The sequence below is a fragment of the Harpegnathos saltator genome, unplaced genomic scaffold, assembly GCF_003227715.2.
Source record: "Harpegnathos saltator strain DR-91 unplaced genomic scaffold, Hsal_v8.6 scaffold83, whole genome shotgun sequence".
Taxonomy (NCBI): Eukaryota; Metazoa; Arthropoda; class Insecta; order Hymenoptera; family Formicidae; genus Harpegnathos; species Harpegnathos saltator.
Window position 1 is genome coordinate 441,469 of NW_020230682.1, and position 12,566 is coordinate 454,034.

At 41.2% G+C, this 12,566-nt stretch overlaps 2 protein-coding genes across 2 annotated transcripts; one reads left to right on the plus strand and one right to left on the minus strand.

Moving 5' to 3' along the window:
- Nucleotides 1–5,947: 5,947 nt before the first annotated feature.
- On the minus strand, nt 5,948–7,611 carry LOC105190080 (uncharacterized). The gene is made up of 2 exons (XM_011152583.3): nt 7,532–7,611; nt 5,948–6,437 (listed from the first exon to the last, which is right to left on the minus strand). The coding sequence occupies exons 1-2, from the start codon at nt 7,547–7,549 to the stop codon at nt 6,186–6,188; spliced, it is 270 nt and encodes an 89-aa protein (XP_011150885.1). The 5' UTR covers nt 7,550–7,611; the 3' UTR covers nt 5,948–6,185.
- A 3,472-nt stretch (nt 7,612–11,083) lies between these two features.
- Nucleotides 11,084–12,486, plus strand: LOC112590472 (cuticle protein 10.6). Its single transcript, XM_025307103.1, has 2 exons — nt 11,084–11,233; nt 11,950–12,486. The coding sequence occupies exons 1-2, from the start codon at nt 11,099–11,101 to the stop codon at nt 12,295–12,297; spliced, it is 483 nt and encodes a 160-aa protein (XP_025162888.1). The 5' UTR covers nt 11,084–11,098; the 3' UTR covers nt 12,298–12,486.
- Nucleotides 12,487–12,566: the final 80 nt, after the last annotated feature.

Sequence of the window (12,566 nt, forward strand, 5' to 3'; positions counted from 1 at the left end):
GTATGATGCGTGATGAGTGTGTACCGTCAGAGTGCTTGACGTAGGAGATAAGGACGATGAAAAAGAGACACACATGCGTGATCCAGTGCCACGTCCGTGATAATTAAGATTATTAAAAATTGTTACTTAGCTTCTAGCTTATATATTCTTCTATTTCGGATCTATACCACCGACGAAAGGGGGAAAAAAGGAATGAAGTGAGCGAAATACTCTATGTAACACGTGGCTTGGGCGATAACATCCCAGATAGCACATCTCTCCCTTTCTCTCTGTCTCTCTCCCGTGAAATTATTGCGTCCTGCGCGAAGGAAGATTCAATCAGCGACACGCGTGTGTGTTCGCGCGAGAAACGCAGATTCTACCCGAATCCTCTGCCGCGAACTCCGCGGAGTGCGCATGTACGTGTAGCGCCGTTTGCTATCTGGGATGTTGAGAACAAGATATTTCAATGAAGATGCCTAACGGTAGCTGTAAGTGTATCTGCATGGTGATAACAAATCGTAATGTTCATTTTTATTCTAGTCATTATTGTGTATGTCATAGCGCAAAAGGCGGCATTAGCTTTATACGACGCGACGACGAGCGTCCCGGCGGCCGCGACCGGCTTGTCGGGGGAAGCGTGTGTGTATGTGTGTGTGTGTGTGTGTGTACGCGCGCGTGTATGTGTATTTATTGCGGCTACAAATTTGTGAGATCGCGCGAACTCCTGCGTACATTTTCTCGCTCGCTCACAAGGAAAGATAGGGAATCCGAAAATTCGAAAGATTATGAAACTTTGTGTGGAAGTAAAGTAGTTCATCCATAATACAAAACTATTTTTTGTTTGTGCGGGATCCCAGTCTGAGGGGGTGAACCAATCTTCGAAAAAAGAAATCATTTTCATTTCTAGCGTATATCTTTTAAAATATGAAGTATATACAAAAATAGTTTATATGAAAGTTGTAGTGTATTTCATACTCTTTGCAACTGTATATTCAGATTTTGCAAAATTGGAGAAGGGCAGAGGGGGTTTCAAAGATTTTTCAACTATACGCTAAAAATGAAAATTTCTTTCTTTTAAAGTTGGTTTCACCCTTTCAGAGTGGAATTCCGTATGAACAAAAAATAGTTTTGCATTACGGATAAACTACTTTACTTCCACATAAAGTTTCATAATTTTTTGAATTTCCAAGTTCCCTATGTTTCCCTGTCAGTCCGACAACGCACGAAGACCGGCGATAGTGTCGATACGTTTCTGTTATCGTCGGATTCGCAACTCGACGTCCGATTCTCCGTTTTTACGAGCCTCGATTCGCGAGGGCATTACGTTGGCCATTGTTGAGTTGCGTGTATATGCGCAGAGTGTCCCAAAACTGTCACGCGATATTTTTCACAGTTCGATCACGGCCGGAAATGCGAGCGCGAAAGCGCCGGGTTTATCCGATCTTTGGTATCTTTGTGATTTCGAAATCAGCCAAAAATGCAATTTTGTCACTCACTTGGGAGGTAACGTCGTCAGCACCGCAAGTTACTTTTCCTCGGTAACGATTTGGATAGCGTTATTTTACATCTCGTTAGTAACGATGATAATGCAATTATATCTCTTGGGTAAAGATAACTGACATAATGCGCTTGTTTGCACACGAAATGAGCGACAACGAACGGTACAAAAAGATCTTCGAAATCTGCTGGCAAAAGAACGGAAATTATATTTGGCTACCTTTGGCCAACGAGGGGTATTTTCAAAGAGACTTTTCTCCTAACCTTGCAATTGCCTGCCTAAAGTTAAATTCAAATTTAAAAGTCCCTTTTCGATTGCTGATGTCACGTGCACCATGTAACGAAATTCTCAACAAGAATTTTCTTCAAGTATGCACTCTACCTGAGACTAGCTCAAAATTTTGTTCACCCGGCTTTTTGACAATTACTTCGCATTCTTCGTTAGTTCAAGAAATACCGATGCCTCGATCAACGCTTGCGTGTTAATTCTGTTGAACTGCAGTTGGTACTTTAGAATACGCTGTTAAAAAGTCACATGATTTTGGGACACCCTGTGCATACACAGATATTCGTTACGAACCTCGTATATGTGTCACCGTCGCTGTGTGAAATGTAGGAGGTCTATAGGATGCCGAAGATGGAACATCAAAGTGTTAAACGCTTAATAAGATATTCCTATTAGTGACGTTGTCACGTTTTATTGTCACGTGATTTTCGAAAAGCTCACGAAAATATGAGGCGCTCTTGTGTGAGAAAGACTATTAACCCCTTGACTGTGGATGACGTGTATACACGCATCGAAGAAAAAAAATAGTAAAACTATTGTTTTTTGCATACAGGTGGGCATCTATATGTTTTTGGAGTCGCTGAATTCGAATTTGATATCAAAATTTCAAATTTCAAAATGGCGGATCCAACATGGCGAGTCAAAATTATAAAAATAATCGGATTTTTATGAAAGTGGGTATCTGTATGTTTTTGGAGTCGCTGAATCCGAATTTAATATCAAAATTTCGAAATTCAAAATGACGGATCCAACATGGCGAGTCGAAATTATAAAAATCATGAAAATCTGATTTTCAAAATTTAGATCCGCCATTTTTAATTTTAAAATTTTGATATCAAATTTAGATTCAGCGGTCCCAAAAACATATAGATACCCACTTTCATAAATATCCGATTATTTTCATAATTTTGACACACCATGGTCGATCCGTCATTTTGAATTTTGAAATTTTGATATCAGATTCGGATTCAGCGACCCCAAAAAACCTTTATTTTAAAAATATCATAAAGAAAATTCGACATTTTTTCCAACACAAAAATGGCACAACTAGTACATTTCTGCCTCTACAGTCAATGGGTTAAGTGCGATTCAAAATGCTATTCTAGCCTTCCCTGTTGCAACAAGGAGATCAATACTCCTATTTTAAAAGTCTACACTTTTTCTTCCGACAAATAGAGAAATCGTAAGTCGAATATTGAAAAAAGATGCCAAGTTCTCTTTGAATATCTTCAAAAATATTAGGCACATAAAAAATGTTTGAGACAAAGTTTGCTCAAGTTCGTTGGTAGAAAAAGGTGATGTAATAAAAAATGAGGGTTTCCATTGAAAAATCCAAAAATGATCCTTGTATGACCTTGACAACACTATTCAAGGTTATGTTAATATTGTTACGTAACACGTCGCTTGAAATTCCACGACTTTTGTACGAAACGTTTTCTTCCTAAAATGCTTTATTTTCGAGATATTTGCTACTTTGTTTCGGGACTTTTGAGACACTCTGTATACATTGTCTAGGAAAAGTATTAAAAATGACACGGATATTTCACGCTTTGCCCAAGGACGTCACGCATCCTGCCTAGATTCCCTAGGCATTCTATTCACGCCTGCTTCTCACACATTATCGGTAATATATGTATTAATATACATACAGGGTGTCCGGGATTTTTTGGAAAGGAAAAATTGTGAAGATTAATCAGATCAAACTGAGGAGAAAAGTCCTCTACTATTTTGCAAATAAGTACGCAGACTTTCAAGTTATCAATTAAAAGAGCTCCTAGATGTGGACATTTTCAATCATTAATAACTAGTACGATTTCTGCAAAATGGTAAGTGACTTTTCCTCTCAGATCTGATTAATCTTCACAATTTTCTGTCTCCAGAAGATTCCGGACATCCTGTATATCGAATGCCTTTCGCGGGAAGGGACGAATATTTTCTTTCGTATTCGCAGCGATATCATGGCTCGATGTGTTTTATTGATACAGTGATACGAACGCGCGCAGTGGTACCACCCTCGTGTGCAACGTTGATTTTTCGTGTCGCTTCCAGGTTTCTAGATTTACGCCCACTCTCTTTCTCTCTTTCTCTCTCTAGCCATTTATCGAAACCAAAGATCGAAAAGTAACTTGTAACTCTTGTGCCAAATCGAGAAAGGCGCCCATTGTTATATATATATATATATAATATATATATATATATACACACGATTTTATATAGCTGACGTAGCGATAATTTGATAAAGCGAGGCGGCGTCGTCGAGACGTCGTCTCTTTTACTTCTCTTACATTCTTCGCTGATCCTTCTCACTTGAGCTTTGTACTGTGAAAGTGGACGTTTGTCTTTTTATACGAGTGTATAGGGTCGTCCTGTATAGATCGTTTCGATGAAAATCGAGCATTTCGTTCATTCCCCCCCCCCCCCCCTCCTTCCTTGCCCAGTGCACCTTCTTCGCAGCGCTTCTGCCATTAAGGATAGTTACCAGCGTTCGTTTTATCGCGGCGACTCCCACTTCCGGGCGCGTCTCGCGCGCTCGCGTCTCTCACTTCTCTTCGATCATAGTTTGTATATTGTGCATAATAATAACGTAAGGAGGACAAAAACGCGGTACATTTTACCAGAATATAAGTACATACAATACACGTATATGACAAAAGGAAAAAAATTCAAAAGAAATGTTTACGAGTACAAAATGTGGCACAGAATATATTTGTATCAGGTTTATTGACATTAACATTATAAGTAATATTAATAGATCATGACGAAAAAGAACGATTCGCCGGACTGTGCTTATTTCCCTTCCTTCTCCGCTCTGTGCGAATATTGTCTCTCCTTTTTTCCGAAGTAACCTATACAGCAGAGAAGTTGCAGCAATGTTGCTGCAACTTCTCTGCTGTATGGAAAGAACTCGTTCCCAGTAAGCAAAAAGTCATTATTACAACGTTATTATAACGATATTCAGTAACATGTAACGTTTTCAAATATGTCGTATCTAACGTTGTATGCAATATCATAATGAACAAACTTTGACCCCGTTTTTGGAGGTTTCGGTAATGTTGAATTTACAAATGTAAAGTTTTTATAAATAATGTTGTGCTAATAATTTTGTTAACATTTTGGTAATTTCTCAGTACAAAAATTAAAAACTAATTATTGCTCTTTTTCTAGTAAAAACGATTCTTAAAGTTGTTATGCTGATTTTACTTGAAACTTAGTTTACTTTATTGATACTATGTCACATCACATTTGAAAAACCTCACACTTGGTATTGGTGGGACCGAACTCCGACATCCGAAAGAGTTCTGGATTACAAGTCTATCACTTTAACACTACATCAATTCTTCACTTTATATAAACATGTTTACTCTGGGTATAATTTCGAAGTTTCAATAATGTTTAAATGAGAATGTTATAATGTTACAAATCTAATATAAAATTATAAACAAATATAAAATTATAAACATTTTTTAACTGTTGCATTAACATAAAATAAATGTTAAAATAATATTTAAATAATATTTGTTATAATGTTTTATAAAATGTTTTAACAATATATGGAAAAATCATATTGCAAAATAATAGTTTTTAAATATATATATAATATTATTCAAGAATTCAAGAGTTCAAAAATTCACGTAAAATCAAAATTTCTAAACATTAATTTCATGTTCCTTGCTTACTGGGTTGCTTCTTCCGACTCAATGTTGATGCAATATCGCAGCAAGATTTCTGCAACTTTCGTGCTGTATGGAAGCTGATGTCCCAATTAGTAGCAGCGCTGCAATTTGTGGCGATTGACATCCGTGTGCCTCGACAAATCGGCTAAAACGGGCTCGTGTTCATCCTAAACATGTGCTCTTGTTCTAAATTTCATATATTTTTGGTCGTAAGAGGTTTCGAGTACACAATGAAACGGTATCTCAGAGTAATTTCTGAGACGTGAATAAGTAAAATATTTTCTCTCTATTGGAAAAACGCGCAACACGATTAAAACCCTAAACCTGGAAGCTCTTCAACAAATTCAACTTCAAAGATTCAGCTCAAGACGTGTATTACTAATTTATTTTCACGATGATGTCGCTTCATCAGCAACCAGAACGTTCACCTTGCAATTCGACTGAAGAAGGTAGGACCTTCTTGGGGTCCACGGGATTAACTTAAACTGAAGAAGCAAGCCAAACTCGATTCATTCGTTCAAGAATAATGTATTAATCAGCTACTAATCAGTATTAAATTTTGCGCCGATGCAAAGTGCATCGACCGGGCGATCGTATTTACAATAGTATTTACGATAATATTTACAAAAGAGAAAAGAACTGAGCGTCATCGACGCTCAGTCATCGACAGTTGCTGTCCGCTCTTCGCAGGTTCGAGGTCAGTACGGTTGAGTTTCCGGCGACGGGACTCGCGAGCGTCCTTCCTTTCAGCGTCTTCCGGCGATGATCGGGGCGGAATACGCGTAAGTGGCTGGCAGAGCGGAGTAAGCGAGCGGTGCGGCTGCATACGCTGGCGCGGCTACGTACGGGGCGGCTATGGCGTGGTTGATGGCGTGCGCGTTGTAACTCGTAGCGTAGGTCCCGACCGTCAAAGCGGCTGGGACCGCCGCGGGAACCACGGCCGGGATCGCTGGGACTACTCCGGCGGAGCAGGCCGCTACGAGGGCGCCCAGAAGAACCTGAGGAGAATTAACATTCATGTCAAGACTATTATTCACTCCAAATTCATAAATATGTGCTATAATCTGTATAAATTTTTTAATATTGTAAATGTGATATATTTGCATTTGAAAGATTATATTTAATATCAATTTGTATTACATTTGTATTAATCCAAGTAAACTGAAAATAAAATGATCTCACTTCAGATACTTTATTCACAATTTACTTGCACGCGAATTTTAATTTTGATTCATTAAATCAGCGATGAAGTGATATTAAATTAATTAACATTTACGTCACAATTATTACCCTCTGAAAATTCATAAATATGTGCCATAATATATATAAATTTTTTATATTATAAATGTAATATATTTGAATTTGAAAGATGTATATTTTTATTTTATTTTCATATATATTAGTTCAATATCAATTTATATTAAATTTATATTAATCTGAGTAAAGTAAACTGGAAATTAAGTAACTTTATTTCAAGTGCTTTATTTTCAATTTACTCGCACGTAGTTTTTAATTTTTGTTTGTTTGTAAATTAGCAATAAAATAATATTTAATTAATTAACATTTACGTCAAAATTATTGTCCATTCTAAATTCATAAATATATGCTATAACCTATAAATTTTTAAAATTTTATAAATGTGATATATTTGAAGTTGAAAATTATATATTTTATTTTATTTTAATATCAATTTGTATTAAATTTATATTAATCTGAAGAGCAAATTGAACATTAAATAATTTTATTCCAAACAATTTATTTTCAATTTACTTGTACGCCATTTTTATTTGCAGTTTGCGTGTATATTAATAATATTAAATTAAATGTACAATAAAAGTTGACGTGTATACATTGTATATAAATCAATATATATTTAAATATATCTTTGCGAAGACAAAACGAATCTAAATATAAATTAAAGTAAATTTGATTACAAATCGGAATTAGTAGTAGAGTGATAATAATTGTAAGAATTAGAAGAAGCGTTAATTTACCGTGTAAATGCAAAATATTAAATTCCCCGTGCAAATTCATCAAAGTGTCGCGTTTAGTGTACGATACGCGTGAATTGCACATGGAGAGGAGAACTTACGAGGACTTTGGTCATCATTTTGATCTTGTGTGTTGTAAGTGATTGTCCGCTGCGAAAACTGCGACGCTATCCTCGATTACCTCGGGGTCTTTTATACGCGGCGTGCCTTCCCTTGCGGACAAAGAACCTCCCTCCCATCGCGAACTACACGCGACCTGTCGCAGGGGCGAGGCGTACCCGGAATAACTGATGGCGACCGGTCCCCGTTTCGGGGGATCGGGCCGGATTTTCGTCATCGGGGCCCGCTAAGGCCGCCGCACTGATACGGATTTTGACTGAGACGCACATTACCGCATGCTTACGTAACGCGCTGATCCGCGCGTATCCGTAATGTGCGTCTCGCGAAAAACGACATAGAGCTGCGACGAAATCGATAATTGATTATTCCGCTCAGACGGACGAGCCGACACGTACGAGTCGCTAATGTAAGTCTAATCCAGCTTGCTGCAATAGCACTGTCACTTTCGCTGCGTAGTTCAGAAGCTAAATGGACGTTTATGTGATTTTCGAAAAACTCGCAAGGTCGTGCATCCTGCACGATAGGCTGAAATAGAGCAAATAGAGCGTCTAACGACGCAGAAGCAAGATTGCTTAATTACTGCTCAAGGACAAGCAATATTTAACGACCCACTCGTATAATCAATCAAAAGTCTACAAAGACCTATTATTGGCGAACATGAAAGTATATCAGTTCGAAAATGATGAAAATCTTTAAGCGTATACCAGTTGCCTAATTATTGCTTAGGCAGGAACACAGTATCTAATTATCTATTTATATGGTTAATTAAAAGCCAAAGTATAAATATTTATTATTATCGACGGGTATGAAAGTGAACCACTTAAGAAGCGATAAAGATTTCAAGGCGAGCGAGTCATTAAAAATAAATCGATACAATTGACAGCCGAAATACAAATATGCACCATCAGCGGAAACGAGAAGTTATGACGGATGTTGTTGCGAAAACAACGAGCATAAATCAGCAAAGTCACCGTGGAGCTGGACGCGAGATCAGTTCGACGGCTGAAATCGAATCTTCACGCATTTTCGCGTTCGTTCCACAAATCGAGAAGAAGACACGACTCAGCGAGCCGCCGCTCGTCCTTCTGCCACGACTTTTCCGCCGGCGCGGCGAGCGCGGCGGTCGGCTCGCGCGCGAGAAGTGATCTCTTTGTGAGGAAGAAATCGTAGGGATCAAACGCCCGGGATCAACGATCGACTCGTGCCCTCGAACGGACATTTTATGCAAACGATCCGCCGAGATATGTTTTTGCCGCGTCGCCGTGACGCGCGATCAGCAGCAGGATACACTTCTCAAGGTTGCGCGAGGGACGATGTGGTTGGACGAGATTCGAGTCGCCGGCTACCGGCCGCCTCGCTGAAGTAATCGCAGCAGGCTGAAGGCTCCCATGTGCCTCTCCTACTCGCCCCGCGAACAGGAACTCCAGGATGCGGCGAGAGAAGCTCAGCGACGTCCGTCTCCGCGCTTGTCGTCGATCGCGATCGGCCGTGAGGCGCACTTTCCTCGGCTACGTGAGCCATCGCGGCAGCGTTACATAAAGCGTCGGCCACCTAGGTTACCTGGGCCTGCGTGACCCAGAATGTCGTGCTAAAGTCGCGACCTGACTCGCAATGACGACTCGGAGCGCATCGGAACAATGCTTCGACCACGTCGACTGATGGATCCGGCTGATTCGCCGGCTGCGAAGGTGCTCAAGGTCCCGATCGGGGTGTGTTATTGCGCGTTCGGGTTTGGTTTTAGCGCAAGTAGCGATTAGTCATGTAACAATAGGATGAACTTTGTCGAGAACCATCCACTTTCATATGATTGATCTCTGGTAATTGACAGACATTTAATGCCAAATACCAAATCTTCCGTCCGTTTATCAACGTTCGATAAAATAAAGTGGGGTCTACGATTGAAATTGTAAAATCTTGAGCAAGTCGTAAGGTCGTAAGGAAAAATTGATCAATCGTAATTGATCTTTGAGCGCAAGGAGGATAATCGAGACTGCGATTGGTCAATTTTCTTACGACTTAGGATTTTACGATTTCTATTGTGGATCCCGCTTAATTATCATTTGTCATCATCATCATCATCATCATCGTTATTGTTACTATTGCTACTACCGTTACTCTTTGAGTCGATGGAAAATTATTAACGACTCGATAATGATGAGAGAATCCGAGCTGGCAAGTTAGATTAGATCTTTCTAATTGAAACTCCTCGATGAAGCCACATGTGGCCTTAAATCGAGCGAAGCGTAGCAGTAAACTGCAAAGTCAGTTTACTGCTAAACATGCTTACGTTCACAGGGGATCTCTGTCCAATCGGAATTATGTAAACGAGAGTGGCCGGCCAGCGATTATGTAACCCTTCTTGCCTAGCTACGTGATCGAATACAATTGTGTGGCAAGGTTGCGGCGACAGGGAGAATGATTACGTCATGTGGAAGCGCTTTACGGCGGGCGGTTAACAATTAGCGGACATTTATTCGCAGAGTTCAGCGAAAGAGCTCTCTCCCTCTCTCTCTCTCTCTCTCTCTCGCTCGCTGGCTCGCTCGTTCGCTCGCTCTGTTCGTCTGCGAACACGCCGCTTTCCCTCTGTCAATGTCGTAGAAGAACGAAACAATGCCAAGGGGTGAAGAAAAAACCAAACCCTAACGGGATTCGAACCCAGGACCTTTCGCGGCGACTACCCTTACCATTGAGCTATTTAAACTTCATGCTATCAATTTCTCTCGCTCTCTATTTAAAGCATTGTCAATAACGTTATTTGTTGATGACGGATCTGCGCGGATTAGCTCACAGCTGGTCGTGAACCAAATTAGCAGCGCTTGGTCCCATGTGGATCATTGGGTCCGTGGATGCTTTGTTCACGCTACAGAGTCGCCGATTCTCGGCCTGTTGACTCTTTTTACGTATAATTCTGCGAATAAATGTCCGCTAATTGTTAACCGCCCGTAAGCCGTAAAGCGCTTCCACATAACGTAATCATTCTCCCTGTCGCAGCAACCTTGCCACACAATTGTATTCGACCACGTAACTAGGCAAGAAGGGTTACATAAGGTGCAACATAGTTCTGTGCACGATATAATCAGAAGAAAAGATGGCAACATATTCCTGCCTTGACAAGCTTCAGAATATGTCCGATAAGTGCATTCGCAAGCTGATGCTGGGATATTCATCTTCTGAGAATTATTAAACGACGGATTCCGTCATTGGATACGTTGCGAAATTTACTGAAAAGCTGTTGCAACTAGAAAAAGAGATTTTTGAAGAAACCCGAAGATTGAGAGTTGGTATTTCTTTCAATCGTCTTTCAAGCGGGGATTTGGTAAACATGAAACGATGATTGGCGCAAGTAGCGGTCCCCTAATCGTTAACTGAAGGCCGTTGAACCGTTGCACATCGGTGACGAAAACATCGACTTCGAAAGGAGAGCCACTTGAGGATGCTTGTCGTGCTCGGCGAAAGAGTCGTGCCAAGAAAGAAAGAAAGAGGCGCGGTTCGCTCATCGTCGACATTGCTTGCTCGCGAACCAGGAGGTAGCGACGCTGGCGACCTTGATGAAGTGCCAGTTGGGGGTTCAAGTAAGCGGTATAAAGGCTTTTGCTTTTGGACACCGAAAGCAGATCCTTCGAGCTTCTTCCTCCGCTTCGAGCATCACTCTCGACGCTAAACAGTACGACATGTCCAAGCTGGTGAGTGCCTCCCCCTTTGCAATTACTTGACAAGTTAACTTGTCAGTTGTTAAAACATTTAGAATATCGTCTAACTAATTATTGAATACGTATATTAATTATTACTAATAATTACTATTACTTTATATTATTTATAAATTATTACTCACAGTAATTAATTATTGAACCACCGCGTTAATTACCAATTATCATCATACCATTCATTACGTTTCCTTTTAGATCAAATATCTAACTAATCATAATACGGAATCGTTGGAATAACTAGAATATTATCTACTTAATTATTGAACTCTTTCATTAATTATTAATTATCACACTTATCAATCAATATTTACGATTTATTATTGAGCAACTACATTAATCATCAATTACTGTTACATTAATCGCTACATTTTTCTCCAAAATCGTTTAATCCCAATGATCGAGCTATTGCATCAATATATTTACATTCATTTAAATTTCTCACGAGGACGAGATTCATAGGAAAATTCGCGCTCGCCTCCGCGTCACGGAGTTCCTTTTCATCCTTACGGGGCGAAACACGCCACTATATATCCATCCAAACGAGATTCCCCCGCGAGTAAAATTACGAGAACGACTAGCTCCCCCTTGCACCCGGCAGCGCACTTGCGCGCTCATTTCGCTCTCATCTAGCCAGGCCACCGGCGCGCTCGCAATCTCCGCTAATTAACGAGTGCACCGACTGGTTCTTCTAGTACATCCTCGCCGCCCTCCTGGCCGTGGTTTCCGCCGCGCCTGCACCTGCTCCTGCGCCGGGGGCCCTCCTGGCCGCGGCGCCCGCGATCGCGGCCGTGCCGGCGCCGATCGTCACCGCCAGTAGCAGCCAATACGTCGCCAGGAATTACAACACGCTCGCCGCGGCTCCGCTCGCGGCTGCGGCTCCGTTCGTAGCTGCGGCTCCGCTCGCTGCGGCTCCGGTCGCAACTGCGGCTCGGTTCGCTGCGGCTCCGTTCGCGGCTGCGGCTTACGCACCCTTGGCCTACGGTACCCACGCTGTCGCGCCTGCGTACTCGGCCGCGTACTCGGCGCCTGTTCTGCTGTAAGCTCGACCCGGGTCCCTGGTTCGAGCCGGACCATCAACTGCGGATTTTTTCACCGAGGCACTCCATGGACCGATCACCGGACGATAGCGAGCGATGAGCGCACCGCTGCGATCGCGCCGGGCTCGTCGCAGCGAGCGCGACGTGTTATGTTTGCGCAATTTATTAGTGTCAATAAATTGATTTTCTTCACTTCAGTTTTCACTCGCAACTTTGCACCCTCACCCCATTCCCCGAGATTTCCACCACCAGTTGTAAGTAGTAAGAAGTTG